This window comes from Oncorhynchus tshawytscha, linkage group LG13 (assembly GCF_018296145.1).
Source record: "Oncorhynchus tshawytscha isolate Ot180627B linkage group LG13, Otsh_v2.0, whole genome shotgun sequence".
Classification (NCBI taxonomy): domain Eukaryota; kingdom Metazoa; phylum Chordata; class Actinopteri; order Salmoniformes; family Salmonidae; genus Oncorhynchus; species Oncorhynchus tshawytscha.
Window position 1 is genome coordinate 36004475 of NC_056441.1, and position 25365 is coordinate 36029839.

At 45.3% G+C, this 25365-nt stretch overlaps 1 protein-coding gene across 15 annotated transcripts in view; it reads left to right on the plus strand.

The window, feature by feature from the left end:
* Positions 1-15246: 15246 nt before the first annotated feature.
* LOC112264819 (chromodomain-helicase-DNA-binding protein 4-like) overlaps positions 15247-25365 on the plus strand; it is a 29527-nt gene continuing 19408 nt past the window's right edge. For 11 of the 15 annotated variants that reach the window (XM_042295613.1, XM_042295614.1, XM_042295624.1 and 8 more), the window contains exons 1-14: positions 15248-15478; positions 15961-16097; positions 17479-17585; positions 17733-17986; positions 18523-18641; positions 18825-19203; positions 19460-19607; positions 20257-20426; positions 20756-20986; positions 21287-21490; positions 21768-21976; positions 22749-22880; positions 22991-23090; positions 23361-23552. In XM_042295613.1, the coding sequence (XP_042151547.1) occupies positions 17759-17986; positions 18523-18641; positions 18825-19203; positions 19460-19607; positions 20257-20426; positions 20756-20986; positions 21287-21490; positions 21768-21976; positions 22749-22880; positions 22991-23090; positions 23361-23552 (2112 nt within the window). In that variant the 5' untranslated portion in view covers positions 15248-15478; positions 15961-16097; positions 17479-17585; positions 17733-17758. Of the gene's footprint in view, positions 15479-15960; positions 16098-17478; positions 17625-17732; positions 17987-18522; positions 18642-18824; positions 19204-19459; positions 19608-20256; positions 20427-20755; positions 20987-21286; positions 21491-21767; positions 21977-22748; positions 22881-22990; positions 23091-23360; positions 23553-25365 lie in introns of all 15 variants that reach the window. The other 4 variants (XM_042295617.1, XM_042295620.1, XM_042295623.1 and 1 more) reach the window with 2 other exon arrangements.

Consider the following 25365-nt stretch of genomic DNA (forward strand, 5'->3'; position numbering starts at 1 on the left):
GCAGTAAAAATAAATGTTTTGTTTTGTCATACCCATGATATACAGTCTGATATACCACGGCTTCCAGCCAATCAGCTTTCAGGGCTCGACCCCACCCAGTTTATAATATAATATTTTGTACAGTGCCTTCTGAATGTATTCAGACCCCTTGACTTTTCCACATTTTGTTACGTTACAGCCTTATTCTAAAATTGATTAAATATTTAAAATATCTGCAATCTACACACAATACCCCATAATGACAGCAAAAACAGGTTTTTAGACATTCTTGCAAATGTATTAGAAATAGTAAACAGATACCTTATTTACATAAGTATTCAGATCCTTTGCTATGAGACTCGAAATTGAGCTCAGGTGTATCCTGTTTCCATGGATCATCATTGATGTTTCTACAACTTCATTGGAGTCTACCTGTTGTAAATGCAATTGATTGGACATGATTTCGAAAGGCACACCTGTCTATATAAGGTCCCAGAGTTGACAGTGCATGTCAGAGCAAAAACCAAGCCATGAGGTCAAAGGAATTGTCCGTAGAGCTCCGAGACAGGATTGTTTCGAGCCACAGGGTCTGGGGAAGGGTACCAACAAATTTCTGCAACATTGAAGGTCCCAAAGAACACAGTGGCCTCCATCATTCTTAAATGGAAGAAGTTTGGAATCAGCAAGACTCTTCCTAGAGCTGGCTGCCTGGCCAAACTGAGAAATTGGGGAGAAGGGCCTTGGTCAGGGAGGTGACCAAGAACCCATTGGTCACTCTGACAAATCTCCAGAGTTCCTCTGTGGAGATGGAAGAAGGTTCCAGAAGGACAACAGTCTCTGCAGCACTCCACCAATCTGGCCTTTATTGTAGAGTGGCCAGACAGAAGCCACTACTCAGTAGAAGGCACAGGCCATCCCGCTTGGAGTTTGCCAAAAGGCACCTAAAGGACTTTCAGACAATGAGAAACAACATTCTCTGGTCTGATGAAACGAAGATTAAACTCTTTGGCCTGAATGCCAAGTGTCACATCTGGAGGAAACCTGGCACCATACCTATGGTGAAGCATGGGGGTAGCAGCCTCAAGCTGTGGGGATGGTTTTCAGCGGCAGGGACTGGGAGACTAGTCAGGATCGAGGGAAAGATGAATGGAGCAAATTGCAGAGAGATCCTTGACGAAAACCGTCTCTATAACGCTCAGGACCTCAGACTGGGGTGAAGTTCACCTTCCAACAGGACAACGACCCTAAGTTCTCTGGATGTCCTTGAGTGGCCCAGCCAGAGCCCGGACTTGACCCCGATCGAACATCTCTGGAGAGACCTGAAAATAGCTGTGCAGCGACGCTCCCCTCCAACCTGACAGCGCTTGAGAGGATCTTCAGAGAAGAATGGGAGAAACTCCCCAAATACAGGTGTGCCAAGCTTTTACCGTCATACCCAAGAAGACTCAAGGCTGTAATTGTTGCCAAAGGTGCTTCAACAAAGTTCTGAGTAAATGGTCTGAGTACTTATGTAAATGTCATATTTCAGTTTCTTCTTTTTTATAAATTTGCAAAAAAGATCTAAAAAGCTGTGCTTTGTCATTATGGGGTATTGTGTGTAGATTGAAAACCATTTAATCAATTTTAGAATAAGGCTGTAACGTAAAAGTGGAAAAAGTCAAGGGGTCTAGATACTTTCCGAATGCACTGTATATACACTACTTTTGTCCTTCTAGACAGAGTTCTTCTGTCCGGTGTCTGTGTTTTTTCCCATCTTAATCTTTTCTTTTTATTGGCCAGTCTGAGATATGGCTTTTTTTTTGCAACTCTGCCTAGAAGGCAGGATCCCGTAGTCGCCTCTTCACTGTTGACGTTGAGACTGGTGTTTTGCGGGTACTATTCAATGAAGCTGCCAGTTGAGGACTTGTGAGGCGTCTGTTTCTCAAACTAGACACTCTAATGTACTTGTCCTCTTGCTCAGCTGTGCACTGGGGCCTCCCACTCCTCTTTCTATTCTGGTTAGAGCCAGTTTGTGCTGTTCTGTGAAGGGAGTAGTACACAGCGTTGTACTAGATCTTCAGTTTCTTGGCAATTTCTCGCATGGAATATCCTTCATTTCTCAGAACAAGAATAGACTGACTTGTTTCAGAAGAAAGCTCTTGTTTCTGGCCATTTTGAGCCTGTAATCAAATCAAAGTTTATTTGTCACGTGCGCCGAATACTTACAGTGAAATGCTTACTTACAGGCTCTAACCAATAGTGCGGAAAAAGGTGTGTGTGTAGGTAAGTAAAGAAATAAAACAATAGTAAAAAGACATTTGAAAATAAGAGTAGAAGGGCTATATACAGACACTGGTTCGTCAGGCTTATTGAGGTAGTCTGTACATCCCGTCAGTTGAGGATGCCTGGTCATTCTTTAAAAGTAACTTCCTCACCATTTTAGATAAGCATGCTCCGTTCAAAAAATGCAGAACTAAGAACAGATACAGTCCTTGGTTCACCCCAGACCTGACTGCCCTCGACCAGCACAAAAACATCCTGTGGCAGACTGCAATAGCATCGAATAGTCCCCGTGATATGCAACTGTTCAGGGAAGTCCGGAACCAATACACGCAGTCAGTCAGGAAAGCTAAGGCCAGCTTCTTCAGGCAGAAGTTTGCATCCTGTAGCTCCAACTCCAAAAAGTTCTGGGACACTGTGAAGTCCATGGAGAACAAGAGCACCTCCTCCCAGCTGCCCACTGCACTGAGGCTAGGTAACACGGTCACCACCGATAAATCCATGATTATCGAAAACTTCAATAAGCATTTCTCAACGGCTGGCCATGCCTTCCGCCTGGCTACTCCAACCTCGGCCAACAGCTCCTCCCCCGGCAGCTCCTCGCCCAAGCCTCTCCAAGTTCTCCTTTACCCAAATCCAGATAGCAGATGTTCTGAAAGAGCTGCAAAACCTGGACCCGTACAAATCAGCTGGGCTTGACAATCTGGACCCCCTATTTCTGAAACTATCCGCCGCCATTGTCGCAACCCCTATTACCAGCCTGTTCAACCTCTCTTTCATATCGTCTGAGATCCCCAAGGATTGGAAAGCTGCCGCAGTCATCCCCCTCTCTTCAAAGGGGGAGACACCCTGGACCCAAACTGTTACAGACCTATATCCATCCTGCCCTGCCTATCTAAGGTCTTCGAAAGCCAAGTCAACAAACAGGTCACTGACCATCTCGAATCCCACCGTACCTTCTCCGCTGTGCAATCTGGCTTCCGAGCCGGTCACGGGTGCACCTCAGCCACACTCAAGGTACTAAACGATATCATAACCGCCATCGATAAAAGACAGTACTGTGCAGCCGTCTTCATCGACCTTGCCAAGGCTTTCGACTCTGTCAATCACCATATTCTCATCGGCAGACTCAGTAGCCTCGGTTTTTCGGATGACTGCCTTGCCTGGTTCACCAATTACTTTGCAGACAGAGTTCAGTGTGTCAAATCGGAGGGCATGCTGTCCGGTCCTCTGGCAGTCTCTATGGGGGTACCACAGGGTTCAATTCTCGGGCCGACTCTTTTCTCTGTGTATATCAATGATGTTGCTCTTGCTGCGGGCGATTCCCTGATCCACCTCTACGCAGACGACACCATTCTATATACTTTCGGCCCGTCATTGGACACTGTGCTATCTAACCTCCAAACAAGCTTCAATGCCATACAACACTCCTTCCGTGGCCTCCAACTCCTCTTAAACGCTAGTAAAACCAAATGCATGCTTTTCAACCGATCGCTGCCTGCACCCGCATGCCCGACTAGCATCACCACCCTGGATGGTTCCGACCTTGAATATGTGGACATCTATAAGTACCTAGGTGTCTGGCTAGACTGCAAACTCTCCTTCCAGACTCATATCAAACACCTCCAATCAAAAATCAAATCAAGAGTCGGCTTTCTATTCCGCAACAAAGCCTCCTTCACTCACGCCGCCAAGCTTACCCTAGTAAAACTGACTATCCTACCAATCCTCGACTTCGGCGATGTCATCTACAAAATGGCTTCCAACACTCTACTCAGCAAACTGGATGCAGTATATCACAGTGCCATCCGTTTTGTCACTAAAGCACCTTATACCACCCACCACTGCGACTTGTATGCTCTAGTCGGCTGGCCCTCGCTACATATTCGTCGCCAGACCCACTGGCTCCAGGTCATCTACAAGTCCATGCTAGGTAAAGCTCCGCCTTATCTCAGTTCACTGGTCACGATGGCAACACCCATCCGTAGCACGCGCTCCAGCAGGTGTATCTCACTGATCATCCCTAAAGCCAACACCTCATTTGGCCGCCTTTCGTTCCAGTACTCTGCTGCCTGTGACTGGAACGAATTGCAAAAATCGCTGAAGTTGGAGACTTTTATCTCCCTCACCAACTTCAAACATCAGCTATCTGAGCAGCTAACCGATCGCTGCAGCTGTACATAGTCTATTGGTAAATAGCCCACCCATTTTCACCTACCTCATCCCCATACTGTTTTTATTTATTTACTTTTCTGCTCTTTTGCACACCAATATCTCTACCTGTACATGACCATCTGATCATATATCACTCCAGTGTTAATCTGCAAAATTGTAACTATTCGTCTACCTCCTCATGCCTTTTGCACACATTGTACATTGTATATAGACTCCCCCTTTGTTTTCTACTGTGTTATTGACTTGTTAATTTGTTTATTCCATGTGTAACTCTGTGTTGTCTGCTCACACTGCTATGCTTTATCTTGGCCAGGTCGCAGTTGTAAATGAGAACTTGTTCTCAACTAGCCTACCTGGTTAAATAAAGGTGAAATAAAAAAATAAAAAAAACATGTAGGTATGGTTAAAGTGACTATGCATATATGATGAACAAAGAGCAGCAGTAGCGTATAAAGAGGGGTTGGCGGGTGGTGGGACACAATGCAGATAGCCCACAAATGTGTGGCGGGAGGTAGGATGTATAGTTAAAGGTGAACCCACAAATGTTGATGCTCCAGATACTCAACTAGTCTCAAGATGGACAGTTGCATTGCTTATTTTATCAGCATAATAGTTTTCAGCTGTGCTAACATAATTGCAAAAGGGTTTTCTAATGATCAATTAGACTTTTAAAAAGATAAACTTGGATTAGCTAACACAATGTGCCATTGGAACACAGGAGTGATGGTTGCTGATGGCCCTCTGTACGCCTATGTAGATATTCCATGTAAAATCTGCCGATTCCAGCTAAAATTAGTCATTTACTACATTAGCAATGTCTACACTGTATTTCTGATCAATTTTATGTTATTTTAATGGGCAAAAAATGTGCTTTTCTTTCAAAAACAAGGACATTTCTTAGTGACCCCAAACTTTTGAACAGTAGTGTATGCATGTGTGTGTATATACAGTTGAAGTCGGAAGTTTACATACAGTTAGGTTGGAGTCATTAAAACTCGTTTTTCAACCACTCCACAAATTTCTTGGCAACAAACTATCATTTTGGCAAATCGGTTAGGACATCTACTTTGTGCATGACACAAATAATTTTTCCAACAACTGTTTACAGATAGATTATTTCACTTATAATTCATTGTATCACAATTCCAGTGGGTCAGAAGTTTACATACACTAAGTTGACTATGCCTTTAAACAGCTTGGAAAATTCAAGAAGATGATGTCATGGCTTTAGAAGATTCTGATAGGATAATTAACATCATTTGAGTCAATTGGAGGTGTACCTGTGGATGTATTTCAAGGTCTACCTTCAAACTCAGTGCCTCTTTGCTTGACATCATGGGAAAATCAAAAGAAATCAGCCAAGACCTCAGAAAAAAATTGCAGACCTCCACAAGTCTGGTTCATCCTTGGGAGCAATTTCCAAACGCCTGGAGGTACCACATTCATCTGTACAAACAATGGTACGCAAGTATAAACACCATGGGACCATGCAGCCGTCATACCGCTCAGGAAGGAGATGCGTTCTGTCTCCTAGAGATGAACGTACTTTGGTGCGAAAAGTGCAAATCAATCCCAGAACAACAGCAAAGGACCTTGTGAAGATGCTGGAGGAAACGGGTACAAAGGTATCTATTTTCACAGTAAAACGAATCCTATATCGACAACCTGACAGGCCACTCAGCAAGGAAGAAGCCACTGCTCCAAAACCGCCATAAAAAAAGCCAGACTACGGTTTGCAACTGCACATGGGGACAAAGATAGTACTTTTTGGAGAAATGTCCTCTGGTCTGATGAAACAAAAATAGAACCGTTTGGCTATAATGACCATTGTTAAACCTGACTCAGTTACACCAGCTCTGTCAGGAGGAATGGGCCAAAATTCACCCAACTTATTGTGGGAAGCTTGTGGAAGGCTACCTCAAACTTCTGACCCAAGTTATTAAACAATTTAAAGGCAATGCTACCAAATACTAATTGAGTGTATGTAAACTTTTGACTCACTGGGAATGTGATAAAAGAAATAAAAGCTGAAATAAATCATTCTCTCCACTATTATTCTGACATTTCACATTTGTAAAATAAAGTGGTAATCCTAACTGTCCTAAAACAGGGAATTTTTACTAGGATTAAATGTCAGGAATTGTGAAAAACTGAGTTTAAATGTATTTGGCGAAGGTGTATGTTAACTTCTGACTTCAACTGTATCTATGTATGTATACTGGAGGGAAGGCTGGGGACTATTTCTGTCTTTAATAAAGCCCTTTTGTGGGGAAAAACTCATTCTTATTTTCTGGGCCTGGCTCCCCAGTGGTTGTGCCTGGCTCACAAGTGGGTAGGCCTATGTCCTCCCAGGTCACCCCTGCTGAGTCATGTGAAATCAATAAATTAGGGCCTAATGAATTCATTTCAATTGACTGATTTCCTTATATGAACTGTAACTCAATAAAATCTTTGAAATTGGTGCATGTTGTGTTTATATGTTTGCTCAGTGTGTATGTACAGTGCATTCATTAAGTGTTCAGACCTCTTGACTTTTTCCACATTTTATTCTAAAATGGCTTAAATTGTATTTTTCCCACAGCAATCTACACACAATACCCCATAATGACAAAAGCAATAACAGGTTCTTTGAAATTTTGTCAAGAAAAAAAATATGTACATAACTATAACAGACCCTTTACTCAGTACTTTGTTGAAGCACCTTTGGCAGCGGTTACAGTCTTGAGTCTTCTTGGGTATGACGCTATTAGCTTGGCACACCTGTATTCGGGGAGTTTCTCGAACTCTTCTCTGCTTTCTTCTAACTCTTCTAACTTTCACTGAATCCAGAGCAAGCAATTGCAAACACTTCTGAGAAACAGAAGATGTATCGAAAAACAAACATGCAATGTCCTTCGATACGTTTATCTGCCCTGGGCTGTTTAATCATTTCCATATGGCGCAAAGGAGAGCCCTGCTCATCATGGGGGATTAATGAGGGTCTGTAGCAAAGTCTGCAGGCTTTAACGTATGTATTTTATGCATGATTTTTCATTCATATTAAATGGAAACAACCGTCCTAACCAGTATCGTTTTCCCAGAGATGAATAGCGCTGAGACAAGTTGATGAAACCAGTGGAACCCGTATTTGAAGTGGTTGGACAAAGTGAATGAATACGAATGTACACGAGACACCCCTCCGTTGGAAGGTTGAGGGTTACTTTGTTACATCTTATTGCCACTAGAGGGAGGTATGCCATCTGTTTTGAGCGGAGCTCATCACTCAAGTCCCATTTTGATTGGTGATCTAAAATGGATCTCGTTTCAATGAAACGAAGTGATGAAATGAAGAACCACTGGCTTTAGAGTCTCCATGTGGGAAACAGTAGTGGAGAGATTTGAGCAGAGCAAAATGGGAGTGTGTTGGCTTGTGTGATTTGATTAAGTGAAAAGAATAGTTCTTCGAGTGAGTTTCCTTGAAACAAAGATCATCTTTAGCGTTAAAGATCAATGTTCATCCATTGCATAGTGCATACCAATGGAATGATCTTACTGGTAAATATGAGCTTTAGGTTTTTGGCGAAACTCAACCCTGGATGGCAAATACATCGGGGAACCTAACTCCGCGAGTAATTGAGTAAGCAAAGAGCCACAAAAGGCCTCCACTGACAAATGAAGGTCCCAGTTCACCTCCATATCTTCAACAGAATGATGTGTAGTGCTATCTTATGTCACAGTCAATGTGTATCAGTCTGACATACTGGTCTCTAGTCTCTTTCACCGTACCTCCCTCCCAGACGGGTTTCCCTCCATTACTAAGCTAAACTAGAGCCCCTGTACTTTATTTGACATGTTCTTCTCTTTTGTGAATTGAACGTCTTCTAACGTCACAATAGGGCCATTGAAGGTAAAGTCTCTTGTCTTTTTTAAAATGTTTTTTTATTTTTATTTAACTCGGCAAGTCATTTAAGAACATATTCTTATTTATACAATTGAGGGGCCTACCTCTGGCCAAACCATCCCCTAACCCGGACGACGCTGGGCCAATTGTGCGCCGCCCTATGGGACTCTCGAGCACAGCCTGATGTGAGATACAGCCGGTCCTCACAAGTGAGGCTACACTCAAGATCTCTGTCCTAACGTAAGCCTCTTAACAGCCTGCACCCACTCCTACTGTGGGCCTACGTGTAAATCGTTGGGAATGCAAAGTGCTCAATATAATCACATCCTGTCATCAGTGAGTGTAGAACCTATACTCTTACCAACCCTGTATCTTCAGTTGGTGCATTTCTAAAGCATCGCTCGAGATTACTGTGTCTCTGTTATCCAGAGACAACGGTCCGGAGAGTCACTCGCCACACAGCCCAAGTGTCTTGATGTGGTTGTGTCTGGTCCACTTAGTGAATGCTCCCATGGGCTACTTCACCTACAAAAACATGTATTGATAGTGGCCTTTCTGTGACTTGTGTAGGACAACCAACTACCTGTCAAATACAATCCAGAGAAGTACAGATGTCAGCTCCCTTTTATAACTAAGTCGATGAGCCTGATGTTAAGGATTCAAGAAGGGTCTGGTGAAATAAGGGTTCCTGAGCTATCCACAGAGAAATTAGACGTGTCAGCCTTCTTGTGTGGTCATGTGGGTGGAGTTAGCCGGTGTCACATTGTCTGCTGTGTGTCCCACACTGCCCGAGTCAGATTGGTTAGCGCATATTATGGGATGGCAATTTGACCTCATTATAAGAATGTTGTCAGGGGCAACAGTGGGTGGGGGGGAGCAGAAGAGAGGAATTATGGGATAGAAACCTGACCTCTCGGTTTGCCTAAACAAAAGGTACGTCCCAAAAATATTGGGAAATTGAAATGGCATATCTCTCTTGCATCCGAAGGACAGTATCTGTTTACATCGGTGATATATACAATATACACGTTCATAAAAACATACATGGAGACATTTACACATACACGGTTAACAATAGCATATACATTTCACCTATGGTAAATACTCATTGTTTACAGTCTGTATGTGAACTGCCTAAAGGCTCATGCGTTGGTTTGTATGTCGAAAGTACAGTCAAGCGTCACAGTCCCTCTATCTCTGACATAACCGGTTACCATGCATACTGTGACGGCGAGGCGGCCCAACGGTGATATTATGGGATGTTCTTTGTTTTGTCACTACGATGGTGGGGGAAGGGAGGGGGGGTGGTAGAGATAATGGTGATGTGTGTAAGGCCTCTTGAGTGGAACTGGGAGCAAAGAGAAAGCAACCTTTCTCTGGATGTAAGGACTCAGTCAGATCTCCATGGCATTCTTATAATAGGGCCCATTACACCATTTACCCATTCAGCCTCTATGACCGTTGCCCATCTCCCTTAGGTGATTCTCAGGTTGACACAGCCCCCAAATATCACAAACAACCTGAGGAAATCACACAGATTGCGACGTGCGCATGGTACACCTATGCCAACGCTTTGAAAATGGGGCCCGATGTAGCCTATAGCCTTGGTGTGTGCATACATTCGACCATACTGTGGTTGTATAAAGGCTGCCTGAGAAAGATACAATAATAAGAGAGAAGAACCCTTGACCATGATGAAGTTCGTTGCAGACGTCACGGGCAGCACGCAGTGTATTTTGAGCTCTGGGGCTCCTGTGTGCCCCCAGTTTCAGTAACAAAAAAATGGAAGACTCTGTAAGGAGTGCGTATGAGACAGTAGTGAGACAGAGCTGGGGAAGGCGAATTAACACTCCGATTATTATGGAGTGGCAGCGGATATGGGGGAGGGGGAAGGGAGGGAGGGATGGTGGGCAGCAGCTCTGCATATTATGGTGTGCCGGGCGTTGTTAGGCGGGGGAGGGGTGGGGGCGGGAACTAAGGCAGGGGGTGAGAGGGGGGAGGCGGGGTGGTGTGAAAGGGAAGAGGGAAGGGGGGATTAGGGAGGGAGGGGGTGGTTGGTTGAATATTATGGTCTGGCCTAGGCCTGTTTTTGAGTGTTGTGCTGTAGGCCTCCCTCCTCCCTGCCTGAGAATGTGTCGGTGTTACCAAGGGAGCCCTGAGTACGCATCGAGATCAAGGCTCCACTACATGTTGCTTATTATGGGATGTTTATCCTCAGGTGTGGGTTGAATAAAAAAGGAGACAGACCTGAGAGACAGAGAGGGACTAAGACGAGAGACATTTGTCTGTCTGGGAAACTCAGTCTGGGCTTGTGGGAAGAAATCTGCCAAAGTACATCTTCTGCTCATACTGTCTCACTATTCTTCACATAGACCTTGAGCAAAGGTTGGAGATCTTTTCTCTATGAAACCAGGATGTATATATTCATACATTCGCCCCATTGATAAGAACAAAGGAAAAATGTTAACAAGCCAATGAAATGGAATGTACAATAGCAGGGTGAAACCTTGACACTGAATTTCAGAAGTTATATTGACCAGAAAGAGACATCATCATTGCACTGGTTTTCAGAGTTCTTGTACCACAGGTGAAATTGAATTTGACATCAACGGTATTCTATTCCTTGGCTATCTGTCTCTACTATTGTCCTATCTCCATAGATTCATTCAGATGAATTACATCCGTCCTATTTTTGAAGACACATACAGCTCAGGATGTTGGAAATGAATGATCATAATGGCTATGCAAATAGGTAGGCTATACCTATTTTTGTCTGTCAAACAGGGCATATTGTTCTGTTTTCACAATGCAGTATGTGCATTGACTCGTTAGCAAGCCAATACCTCCTATGTGCACGCCATCACATGTGTTTACCTGTCCGACTGTCCGTCAAGCAGTTGCTTTCTTATCTGTCTGCCGGTGTGCTTTCTGCTTATATCAGTGGGTGTGTATGATCATATCCATATGAACTCCTTTGCCTAGTGACAGTGTAACATTAAAGGATCTCTGGAATGGAGAGGGTGTGGAGGGAGGGGGGACTGGTGGGGGGGGTGAAGGAGTATTATGGTCTGTATTTTGGCTTACGTGGTAATCTGACCCCGCCTGTAAACCCCACCCCCTCACGGGTGCTTATCTCCATAGCGACAACTGGGACAGGAAGGAATATTATGGTCTGTACCTTCTTTTTACTCTGAAATTATATTATGGGATGTTTAGTGGTGCGTCCCCCGGTGTGGGGGAGGGGCAGGCTGCATGCGGGTATCCTTGACAACCACCCCATATCCTTATGATTGGTGATTATGGGATGTTACCCCCACCGCCCCCTCCCTGCACACACAAACACTATGTCCACAGTGAAAGAGAGGAAGGGGGAGGGGAGGAAAGAGAGAGAGAGCAAGTAAGATAGAAGAGATAGAGAATGTGCTTGTGCTTCATTTCCGCTGTTCTTTGTGCCGGCACTCTGCCTCACCATGAGAGAGAGAGAGCAAGAAACCAGGAAGAAGTGAGAGAGAGAGAGAGAGAGAGAGAGAGAGAGAGAGAGAGAGAGAGAGAGAGAGAGAGAGAGAGAGAGAGAGAGAGGAAGAGAGAGAGAGAGAGAGAGAAAAGAAACCAGGAAGAGGTGGGAGAGAGAGAGCAAGAAACCAGGAAGAGGTGGGAGAGAGAGAGAGAGAGAGAGCAAGAAACCAGGAAGAGGTGGGAGAGAGAGAGAGAGAGCAAGAAACCAGGAAGAGGAGAGAGAGAGAAAGAGAGAGAGAGAGAGAGAGAGGGGGAGAGAGAGAGAGAGAAAGAGAGAGAGAGAGAGAGAGAGAGAGAGAGGGGGAGAGAGAGAGAGAGAGAGAGAGAGAGAGAGAGAGAGAGAGAGAGAGAGGGGGAGAGAGAGAGAGAGAGAGAGAGAGAGAGAGAGAGAGAGAGAGAGAGAGAGAGAGAGAAAATGAAGGTGTGCTGAGTGAGAGTGGAACTGTAGGCTAAAAGAGAGAGAGTGAAAGGGGCCTAGAAAGAACTGCAGTGAATCCATCAATCACATGCTTACTTACGGGCTCTTCCCCCCCAATACAGAGAGAAAATAAATAAATAATAACTACATGAGGAATAAATACACAATAAGTAATGACAACTTGGCTATATACATGGGGTACCAGTAGGGTCAATGCAGATAGTCTGGGTAGCTATTGGTTAACTATTTAACTAACTACTTAGCAGGAGTCTGACCATTTTTAGGGCCTTCCTCTGACAGTGCCTGGTATAGAGGTCCTGAATGGCAGGGAGCTCGGCCCCAGTGATGTACTAGTCCATACGTACTACTCGGTTGCGCCTTGCGGTCACTTTCAATGGTGCAGCTGTAGAACTTTGAGGAACTGAGGGACCATGCCAAATCTTTTCAGCCTAAGGGGGAAGAGGTGTTGTTGTGCCCTCTTCACGACTGTGTTGGTGTATGATGATTCCTTAGTTATGTGGACACTGAGGAACTTGAAGATCTCGACCTGCTCCACTACAGCCCCATCGATGTGGATGAGGGCGTTCTTGACCCTCCGTTTTCTGTAGTCCACGATCAGCTCCTTTGTCTTGCTGACGTCGAGGGAGAGGTTGCTGTCCTGGCACTACACTGCCAGGTCTCTGACTTCCTCCCTGTAGGCTGTCTCATCGTCGTCAGTGATCAGGAATACCACCGTTGTGTTGTCGGCTAACCTTAATGATGATGTTGGAGTTGTGCGCGGCCATGCAGTCGTGGGTAAACAGGGAGAACAGGAGTGGACTAAGCACACACCCCTGAGGGGCCCCTATGCTGAGGGTCAGCGTGGCAGGGTGTGTTGTGTCCTACCATCACCACCTGTGGGCAGCCAGTCAGGAAGTCCAGGATCCAGTTACAGAGGGAGGTGTTTAATCCCAGGGTCCTTAGCTTAGTTTTTATTTATTTTTATTTCACCTTTATTTAACCAGGTAGGCCAGTTGAGAACAAGTTCTCATTTACAACTGCGACCTGGCCAAGATAAAGCAAAGCAGTGAGACAAAAACAACAACACAGACACATAAACAAACGTACAGTCAATAACACAAAATAAAATTAAAATAGAACATTCTATGTACAGCGTGTGCAAATGTAGAAGAGTAGGGAGGTAGGCAATAAATAGGCCATAGAGGTGAAAATAATTACAATTTAGCATTAATACTGGAGTGATAGATGTGCAGATGATGATGTGCAAGTAGAGATACTGGGGTGCAAAAGAGCAAGAGGATAAGTAATAATATGGGGATGAGGTAGTTGGGTGTGCTATTTACAGATTGGCTGTGTACAGGTACAGTGATCGGTAAGCTGCTCTGACAGCTGATGCTTAAAGTTAGACTCCAGCTTCAGAGATTTTTGCAATTCGTTCCAGTGATGAGCTAAGGGCGAGAGAGAGGGTTGAAGGATAGACAGAAAGACTGTGGAAGGTACCATTGGAAATGGATTGTGTCAAAAACTAAATGTAGGCCTAGAGATTATACAATTCTAACATAAGGTATTGATATACTTGAATATCTGTCCACTTACACAACCCAGAATCTGATCTGGAAAAGTACATGGCTGAAGGTTCATACACAAATCATATCCACACGGGTGGGGTGAAATCATTTAAATTCAAGGCCATTCAAGAAAACTCATTCAAATTCAATTCATGACTTGAAGAATAATAGGATATGTCAGAATGGGAAATGTTCCATTTCAGTTCACTTCCTGAATAGGCTGGAGTTTAATTAGAATGGTTTGAACCCTGACTATATCAGTAATTAATAAAACCGTAACCCCTTTAATTTATGTACATTTCGGGATGGATTTCTGTGAAGGTTTACGCTTTGGCCGTGCTAAATGCGGTGTTTCACACAAACTACATTTGCCACAATGCAACACACATGGTGGTAGATGCAGTCTGTCTTTTTGCCAGTACTGAAAAAGGCCCATTGCATCACTTATGAGCTAATTGCATAAGCCTGCATTTCATATCCACATTGTACATTATCAATGCTTTGGCTTAGCTTTATATGCAGTACTTTGCACTCTAATAACCATGCAGTGCGAAGCACTACAGAATCATGTTAGGATTCAAACAATTTTCCCACCATTGAGTGCAATACAGTATAGGCCTTCACAAGACCTACTTCGCAGACCCTGGGTCTCAGCCTTTGGTTACGCTTTCTAGGCTAGATCTAGGAAGATACAGAGGTCTGATTGAGACATAGCTTTGAAATAAGGCTTCATTAGTCTGTGTCTATGATGCATGGTGACCTATCAATATACCTAAGGCCATCATTACAGCAGGGTTTCCCTGAGTTAATGGCACTTCTGTTTTGCCTTTGTGTCTGCTTTGACTGGAAACAACATGTTTTTATTTGACTCATGGTGGTTTGGTTTGTGTGTAGATTAAATAATGGGGGTAGAGCAAATCATTGGAATCATTCAATGGTTTTCAAGTGGGTCTCCCCAAGTTCACAGTAGAGCGTTTACCTCAGTGTGCCCTGTGGTGACCCTCCACAAGGAATGTAATGGTTTATAAGTGTTCATATGGCTCCTATATATCATATGCGTCTGCATGCTTTGTGTCAGTAGATGCTGAAATATGCTCCTAGGCTGTACAGTACAGTGTCTCTACATACATGTAGATTGTGACACAGAAGTTACATGCAGTCATGTGGAGGAGTTGCCATGTGACGTCTTTTTTTCATCCCTCTCTCTTTTTGGAGTTATGCTTATTGTGGGATGTCAGTGACTATGCTCATTATTATTATGGGATGTTGGGTGGGGGTGAGTGTTCCCATAGTAACGTTGGTTGCTAGGGGGGCACGGAGGAATGGGGAAGAGACTCCATGTGAGGGAGGAGGGGGGTGGATTATTATGGTCTGTATGTTGCAAGGTAACTATGCAGAGTGGGGGAGGGGTGTGTGTGTGTGTGTGTGTGTGTGTGTGTGGGGGGGTTATTATGGGATGTCTGCCCCCTGATCTCTTTGTGTGTGTGTGCGCGGGTGTTTAATGCGAGAGAGGGAGACGGCGACGTCGTGTGCATCGCCAGGCAACATAAGACAAATACTGCATTTTAATTATTGGAACTAACGTTAGCTAGCTATTGTAACCCAAAATAGAAAAACTGTTAAAAGAAAGGCAAACGTCTCCTTTCGTTGTTTCTGTTTTCAAACAGTGGAACCATTCAACTTGTGAGTAACGTTACTGTAGTTTGTTTAGAATTGTATTTGTGATATTGGACCATTCAAAAATCTAATTCAAACAATTGAAATTCGTCATTTATTGATATGTTTTGGGACGAATATGTGACTCGTTTCTGAACCTAGCCGGTGATTGAGCTGGAGTTAGCGGGCTAGCTAACCAAGTGTGGGACGGAAAACTAGTAGCACGACGATGGCATGTCTAATGGCTAACTAGCTAGCTATAATGTAGCGAGACTACGCATAGATTGAAAGGCTGGTAGTCTTGAGTAGCCTAGTGTTGGCTAAAACAATTGACATCAGAAGTTATTTCACCTACTTAAGAGGCAATTTATGTATTTATATTGTTCAATGCATGTAATCAGTTCTGAATATTCACTTCAATTTTCTTGTTTCTTTTTTATTTCCACCTCCTTGCCGACCTGTCCTACCCGACTCCACGCTCCACCTGGACGGACTCAATACTGGGACAGGACTCTGGAGGCAACACGGAATTAAACTTTTTTTTAAAAGTTAGCTAACTAAATTTTAAAGTTAGCTAGCATTATGTCTGGTAGCGAGGACGATAGGGATGATTTTGGAGCCCCAGAGGATCGGCCTCTAATGCAAGGTAGGACCACTTCAACAAATGTTTATGGCAACGGAAATTAACTTATCAAAATGTTATATACTTTATGTAAATAATGCGAGTTAATCGTAAAACTGAGCCAAAGATGTAAAGAACTTGAAGGTGACGTGAATTTGAATATGGATAACTAGCTAACATACAAGTAGGTTGTTAGTTGATACTGGTTAGTTAACTTGTCAGGTTGTGGTAAGCTAACGTTATTTAAGCAAGAAGAATCACAGTGTTTACGGTTAGTTGGTCAACTAGTTATGGAAAAGTTAACTAACTAGCTAAGTAGTTGCAGGAACAGTGGACACCAGCCTCTAAGCTGTGCTAGTTGAGTGACTGACTACTGTAGCTAGCCGGCTAACGCGTTAGCCTAGCTTGCGTGTGCTAACAATGCTAGTTGACGTTTTGTTTCGGTTTTTATTGCAAGCCGTAGCCGTTGAAATGTAAGTTTGCAAAACGGACAGATGTTTTCCCGTACGGAAGCAATTTACAGAACTTCAACTTTTGGCTACACAAATCATGCCGACCCACCGGCATATTCTTGCGGCCTAGCAAATGTTACCGGTATTTTTACGTGCCCGATGACAAGATGGAGCCAGCCAGTTAGCTTGAAAGATGGCAGATGACGACGGCGACTTTCTCCTCCTATCATCGGGTGCTTGGTAGCGCCGCTTTGCGTGGTAGAAACAAATGCAGCCAATTCACTCTGTCTGTACATTTTACGGAACGTGTCATTGCATTTGACTTATATAACGTAGATGGCTACATTAGCTGGCGAAGGACAATAAAACCGTTAGGCTAGCTGACTACTTTGTTTACTACACAACAGGTTTGGATATGACGGCAATGCATATCCCATTAGAATCCTCGATGGGGAAGTTAAGGCGATGGATTTTTCCGATTTTAGACATAGCAGGCGTCGCCAGGCCACCTTTTAGATAGTCGTTAGTAAAAATTAAAAATAAACATTTTTTTTGCATTCAAACCTCTCACATGTGAAAATCATTGACCATATATAAACCCGACTCTAATCCAAATAATAACTTGGAGGAGCCATCTTTTCCAATTTGTTTGTGGGACATCAAATTCTACAACCATAACCCAGATAATGATGATATGGCATTCAGGTGGCATTTAATTAGACACCCAGCACCCCTCATTTTGACTTACAGACAGCTTATCACATGTCAGACCATGGCTACTTGGTGCTGATTTCAATGCCAACAGCCATTTGCTTACATCTACCATGAGCAATTACATAATAGGCCTTGGAACCCGATTCCATATGACTTTGCAGCTATCAAGGTTGCAAGGATATTCAATTGACCTTCTTTGTTACAGCTATTATTAAGCTGTGTCTCTGACCTCATTGCAGATGAGGAAGAGGAGATGTCAGAGAATGAGGCCCCGAAGGTGAAGAAGAAGAAGGCCAAAAAGAGCCGGGAGAACAAAAGCAGCAAGAGGCGGACCTCTCGCAGAGAGGTAGGCTACAGTGACATGACCACGTCTCTAATCATATCTGTACGTTCTTGGGACGCACCATGTTCCATTTGTCTGCCAGTGGAGGGACCTGCCACCTGTCGGAAGCCAATGGGTTACTCATAAGCCCCCCCCATGTGTCCTCTCCAGGATGTGCCAATGAGCTCCCCGAGCCCATGGAGACCCCCGAGGTGGACAGGGACGAGGAGCGAGCGGCGCCCCGCTCTGACAGCGAGGGCAGCGACTACAACCCAGGGAAGAAGAAGAAGAAGAACAGGGGGAGCACCTCCAAGGAGAAGAAGAGGAGCAGCACCAGCACTGACAGAAACGGCGGAGGAAAGGACAAGAGGAAGGACCCTGAACCCGAGGAAGAGGAGGATGAGGACGACGACGACGATAGCTTGGTGAGTTTTTTTTAGTTCGAGGGTGGAGAGAGTTGTGGAGGGGGGAGATGCCATTAAAGTTGACCAAATAATATTTAATGGTGTTAATTGAATTGTCATTATGCAACTAAAACTCGGAGCTCCCGAGAAAGTGATTGAATAAGCTACTTGTAACCCCTAGATGTAGATAAGTTATCAATACTTCCATGCTGAGTTGACTACCACTAGGGTGACTGGTAGTGGTAAGTGCACTTATGCAAGGACATACTGTCACCGTGGCAACACCAAACTACCTGCCATTGGCCCTTTGTCAAGGCAAGCTCTTGCCACATGGTATAACTGCATGCGGCTTAAAATAACCGATGGTCCCAAATGGTGGGAGGAAAGTGCTTTTGTCCAAAGCCGTGTGAGAGTTAACAAAGGCCCAGTAGCTATTGAACACAATGGCAACACTCAGAGGGCAAGAAATAGTCCCACCACAATAGACCAGTCAGTAAAGAAAAAACTGGAAAGAACCACATTTTAAGCAAACGTTCATGTTGAATTGTCTCATCTAGGAGCCTAAGACGTCGTCCCAGCTCCTGGATGACTGGGGAATGGAGGACATTGACCACGTCTTCAGCGACGAGGACTACCGCTCCCTCACCAACTACAAGGCCTTCAGTCAATATGTCCGGTAAATGAGATTGTCCTTGTCAATGCTTGCTGCATGAATTATATATTAAGCTTTTTCACCCCACTTTTTGCTCTCTCAAATATTTTGTCTCCTTTCTCCCCCTGATCTCGTCTACCGTTTCACTCTTTTTCCGTATTTTTTGTTGTCCTCATTAATCACCATCCACCCCCATCTCTCCCTCAGACCGCTCATCGCGGCCAAGAACCCCAAGATTGCCGTGTCCAAGATGATGATGGTACTGGGTGCCAAGTGGCGTGAGTTCAGCACCAACAATCCCCTGAGAGGCTCCGCCGCCGCTACTGCAGCCCTGGCCGCCGCCAACGTGTCTGCCGCCGTGGAGAGCATGGTGGCGGAGGTCACTCCCGCCCCGGTCGCCGAGCCCCAGCCACCGGTCGCCCCGCCTCTGAAAAAGGCCAAGACCAAAGAGGGCAAAGGTCCTAATGCTCGTAAGAAGTCCAGGCCCACCCCCAAGCCCGCAGAGAAGAAGAAAGTGGCTACAAAGAAGGTAGCTCCGCTCAAGATCAAACTAGGAGGCTTCAACAGCAAGAGGAAACGCTCCTCGGTAAGTGCTTGGAACATCGCGTCGCAATGCATATAGAATTGTGAGAATCGCAATACATATCGTATCAGGACATAAGTATCGTAAGGTCCCTGGCAGTTCCCAGCCCCACTGTTTAGTCACCTCTTTCTTGGCTCATATTGGCTTCGTTGTTGATGACAAAAATGTTTTTGTCATTTGGCATAGAGGCCTTCAACCTAGACACATTTCTCCTTACAACGAAGTTCCTAACCATTCTTTATCTGGCTGTTCCTATCAGAGTGAAGAGGATGAGCCTGACGTGGAGAGTGACTTTGACGACGCCAGCATGAACAGCGTGTCCGTGTCAGACGGCTCCAACAGCCGCAGCAGCCGATCCAAGAAGCCCAAGAGCAAGCCCAAGAAGAAGAAGGGTCTGTACTCTGCAGGTGTGTGTGTGTCTCTTTCATGGCTCTGATACATATCTCAACCCCAAGAAGTTGTGTTTCATCCATGGCTGTGATGCAGTATGTCTCAAACCCAATTTAAAAGTGGCCTTGAGTTGCTAGACTCCACAGCTGTAGTTTGGATGTGTGTGCATGTCCAATTAGCTTTGACTCAGCCAGTACCACTCAGTCTTACTGAGCCACTAGAAGATTGTACGTTTTCAGCAGGGCAGCATGTTCTGCCTTTACAAAAAAAATAGTTTGTCACACACTGATGTATTCAGTAGACAAACTCTTCCGTCAGAGTATCGATACATATCGCCCAGGAGTTTGAAATGCTTCCTAGATTGCATATGAATGACTCCACCTACACAGTAAAAGGGAGCGATGAACAGCAATGTCCGTTCCCTAACGTTTCATTCTACAGCACTTTTATAAAATGCATTCTGATTGATTAAAATGTGCGTTCCTCACAATATGTAACCGCTAAAGTGTTATAGCCTCGCTGGTATTTCAATAGGGTGCTTGTCAAACAACAAAAATGTTGAGCATGCATTCCTTTTTTGGGTGTGGGGGGGTTATTCAGGGAATGTACCGTATCTAAGTTTGAGTTGCTCTCACCCACTTCTGTCCTTTTGTTCCTTCCCTCCAGTCGAGGAGGACGGTGACGGTTATGAGACGGACCACCAGGACTACTGTGAGGTGTGCCAGCAGGGAGGGGAGATCATTCTGTGCGACACCTGTCCCCGGGCCTACCACATGGTGTGCCTGGACCCCGACATGGAGAACGCCCCAGAGGGCACCTGGAGCTGCCCACACTGCGTGAGTGACACCTTCCTTAGCCAATGAACGGCTCTGTGGAGTAAGTGACCGGGCAATATGGTACTGGTCAGCCAACCAGAATGATCAATCGGAGTGACAACAAAATACAGAGGAGTCTGGTCGAGGGTAATGAGGAGCTATTGATATTGACAACCATTAGTCAATGGTCATAAACCGCTAGCTGGTAGTACTGTGGTATATGCTGGTACTGTTAGCTCTCAAATTGCTCAAGTGTGTAACCATCTTTGCTTCCCTACCGGTCAAACAGTTAACCCTTTCCAGTTGCTCAACGACAATCCACGTTAACCCCTTCCCTCTCCCATCCACAGGAGAAGGAGGGCAAACAGTGGGAGGCGCGGGAGGAGGGCTCAGAAGAAGAGGAGGAGGAGGTGGAGGCAGAGCCGGAGGAGGACGACCACCACATGGAGTTCTGCAGGGTGTGTAAGGATGGTGGCGAGCTGCTCTGCTGCGACTCCTGTCCCTCCTCCTACCACATCCACTGTCTCAACCCGCCCCTGCCTGAGATCCCCAACGGAGAGTGGATCTGCCCACGCTGCACTGTGAGTGAACCATGAGTCAATCAATGGGGTGGGACTCAGAGGGTGATTGACACGGGGCACAGCCAGTTACACATGGTAAAGTGAATTCTACTTCCCAAATTTAAACCTAGCTCCCTACCCCCTTGGGTAGTGTATTGGGAAAACAAAACGACTAAATGGTTCAACACAATGAATGTAACATTACCTAACTTATCTGTAGACGAGGAGTTTTCACCATGTCGTTATGATCCGTTTGTCCTGAAAAGCGAGTGGGTTTAAAGACATTTGACCTCTTCACTGATGCTTTCCTCCCCTCCCCAGTGTCCACCCATGAAGGGCAAGGTGCAGAAGATTCTGACGTGGCGCTGGGGCGACCCCCCTCCGCCCACGCCCATCCCCCGCCCCCCAGACCTCCCGGCTGACCAGCCCGACCCCGCCCCTCTGGCCGGGCGCCCTGAGAGGGAGTTCTTCGCCAAGTGGAGCAACATGTCCTACTGGCACTGCTCCTGGGTGTCTGAGCTGCAGGTATGTACACACACACACACAGGTACGCAGGCTTACGCTCGGCCACCACGTTGCAGGCAATCGCACCCATACACACCTACCCTCATTTTGAGTTGTTGCTCATCTTAGTTTTGCTTTTCAGAGGGGCGGCGCACACTGAAACAAACACACACAAGAAATGTTCAGGCGCTCGCTTCTTTGTCACTGAAATGGATTAGAGAGGAGCGTTGTCGCACCAACGTTCGACAACCCACACCCACACACTTCTCCCTCTCACCCACCTTTTCCCTGCCTCCAGTTGGAGCTGCACTGTCAGGTGATGTTCAGGAACTACCAGAGGAAGAACGACATGGACGAGCCGCCTTCAGTAGACTTTGGCGAGGGCGACGAGGAAAAGAGCACGAAGAGGAAGGCCAAGGACCCGCTCTACGCCAAGATGGAGGAGAAGTACTACCGCTTTGGCATCAAGATCGCCTGGATGATGATTCACCGCATACTCAACCACAGGTCAGATGAGACTCCCGGACTGGCTGCTAAATGGGGTTCAAATGTGTTTTTGGTCTCATTGAGAGTTAACATTTCCAAAATAGCAGCAGATTTTGAGTAGCAAGGCCAGACTCATAGTCTTACACTTTGTGAATGAGTGTCTAGTCCCTTCAATGGAAAGGAGAACTCCTGCACACTTGATGAAATCTGCATGTTGTTTTTGTCAGGTAAAGGGTTTCTCCTTGTGATGCAAATGTCTCATGGGTCAAAGCAATCATTTCAACCAATCAGTTGCAGATACCTTTGGTCATGTAGTATATGTGGACATCTGCTTGTCGAACATCCCATTTCCAAAATCATGGGCATTAATATGGAGTTGGTGCCCGCCTCGCTGAGATAACAGCCTCCACTCTTCTGGGAAGGCTTTCCACTAGATGTGGGGACTTGCTTCCATTCAGCCACAAAGGCATTCGTGAGGTCGGGCAGTGATGTTGCTCTAGCAGGGCAGAAATGTGGAAAGGTGGCATCCTTTGACAGTGCCATGTTGAAAGTCACTGAGTTCTTCAGTAAGACCATTCTACTGCCAATGTTTGTCCATGGAGATTGGATGGCTGTGTGCCTGATTTTTATACTTCTGTCAGCAACGGGTGTGGCTGAAATAGCCGAATCCACTAATTTGAAGTGGTGTCCACATACTTTTGAACGTCTATGCATGCATCCATCCATGCATGCATGCCTACTGGATTTAATTGGCAATGTTGCTAACCAAGTTTTGTCTGTTTGTGAGCTGTAGTCAGGACAAGAAGAATAACGTACACTACCTCATCAAGTGGAAAGACCTGGCCTACGACCAGGCCACCTGGGAGGCTGAGGACATGGACATCCCAGAGTTTGACGTCTTCAGACAGCAGTACTGGAACCACAGGTAACTAATGTATTACTGCCACCTACTCTACATTGTATAGGTGGAATGGAGAAGGAGTTTCTTCTTCGTCTGTTTCCGAGGGTAACAATGTTCTTTCTCGTCTGTTTCAGGGAGCTGATGATGGGCGACGAGGGTAAACCAGGGAAGAAGATCAAGGTGAAAGGCAAGACGAAGAGGATGGACCGGCCTCCTGAGAATCCTGTCGTTGATGTAAGTGTTGACTGTTGTCATTTTTATTGGATTGGCGACACGGCTTGTCTTTTATCAGAGATATGGTTTCTCGTGACTTACCAGGTATTCCTGGTCGTCATAAATTGCTCCGTATCTTACTGTTAAAATGGACTTTTAGCATCTCTTTTTCTGCGGCTTTATGTTATGTCAAACACATGATAAATCCCTTATGGTGCATATTTCCCGCTTAGTGGTGTGTCTTGACATCAACAGTGACTCACTGTTCTTCTCTATCTTCCCCCTCTTCAGCCCACCATCAAGTTTGAGCGGCAGCCTGATTACCTGGACAGTACGGGGGGCAACCTGCACCCCTACCAGCTGGAGGGTCTCAACTGGCTGCGTTTCTCCTGGGCACAGGGCACAGACACTATTCTGGCTGACGAGATGGGACTGGGCAAGACTGTGCAGACTGCCGTGTTCCTCTACTCACTCTACAAAGAGGTGTGTGTGTGTGTGTGTGTGGGAGAATAAGGGTGAAAGTGGATATGGGTCTTTCTGTTTACTAGGGTACCAGGGAGGATTTCCATTGCTGGATAACTTGTTACAGCTGTTGACAAGTCATTGATAAAAATCTGCCATTTTTTCCCTCCCATGTCATTACATTAATATATACGGGGGAACCATGACTCAGTAAAATTCCTGAGGTGATTTAAACCCTATGTTTAACCCTTTTTCGTGGTTGCCGTCTTGATGGATTTGTCCAAAATCATGACAAAACATCACTTTTCTGTCCTTGCGTTTTCATATAACATACACTACATAGCCTAAAGTATATGGACACCCTTTCAAATGAGTGAATTTGGCTATTTCAGCCACACCTTTTGCTTACAGGCGTATAAAATCGAGCACACAGCCATACAATCTCATAGAACAACGGGCAGCAAAATGGCCTTTACTGAAGAGCTCAGTGACTTTCAACATGGCACCTTTCCAACAAGTCAGTTTGTCGAATTTCTTCCCTGTTAGAGCTGCCCCGGTCAACTGTAAACATCTAGTAGCAACATTTTTTTTTTTTTTTAACCTTTTATTTAACTAGGCAAGTCATGTAAGAACAAAATCTTTTTTGCAATAACGGCCAAACCAGGACAACGCTGGGCCAATTGTGCGCTGTTTTATGGGACTCCCAATCACGGCCGAATGTGATGCAACAATGGCTCAGCCGTGAAGTGATGGGCCACACAAGCTCACAGAACGGGACAGCCGAGTGCTGGAGTGCGTAACAATCGTCTGTCCTCGATGGCAACACTCACTACTGAGTTCCGAACTGCCTTTGGAAGCAACGTCAGCACTCAAACTGTTCCTCGGGAGCTTCATGAAATTGGTTTCCATGGCTGAGCAGCCTCACACAAGCCTAAGATCACCATGCGCAATGCCAAGTGTCGGCTGGAATGGTGTAAAGTGCACCACTATTGGACTCTGGAGCAGTGGAAGCTCGTTCTCTGGAGTGAGGAATCATGCTTCACCATTTGGCAGTCATAAGGACGAATCTGGGTTTTGCGGATGCCAGGAGAACACTACCTGCCCCAATGTGTTGTGCCTACTGTAAAGTTTAGTGGAGGAGGAATAATGGTCTGGGGCTGTTTTTCATGGTTCGGGCTAGGCCCCTTAGTTCCAGTGAAGAGAGATCTTAACGCTACAGCGTACAATGACATTCTAAACAATTCTGTGCTTCCAACTTTGTGGCAACAGTTTGGGGAAGGCCCTTTCCTGTTTCAGCATGACAATGGCCTGCACAGACCAATGACATCAACCCCATCAAACACTTTTGGTGGCATCCTACCTCACTAATGCTCTTGTGGCTGAATGGAAGCAAGTCCCCGCAGCAATGTTCCAACATCTAGTGGAAAGCCTTCCCAGAAGAGTAGAGGCTGTTTATAGCAGCAAAGTGGGGGACCACCCCCGTATTACTGCCCATGATTTTGAATGAGATGTTTGACGAGCGGGTGTCCACATACTATTGGCCATTTAGTGGATATTGAACATTTTAATCCGTATATTAGGCCCACATGTACAATTTTGTAAACTATTGAGGTCCTTAAATTACAATTAAATGTTTGAAGAAGTCCTTGAATTTGACTTGCCAATGTCTGTATGAGCCCTGCTTAAAGGATGTATAGTCCTAGGCCTATGTTGTTGCCTAGGTGGAGTTATGGGCCAATTTGCATATTCCTCTAAGTACACACGTGGAACTGTATCCATTTTTTAAATTTGTGTTTCATACCATTTTGAAATGTTAACCCCAACATCACACATT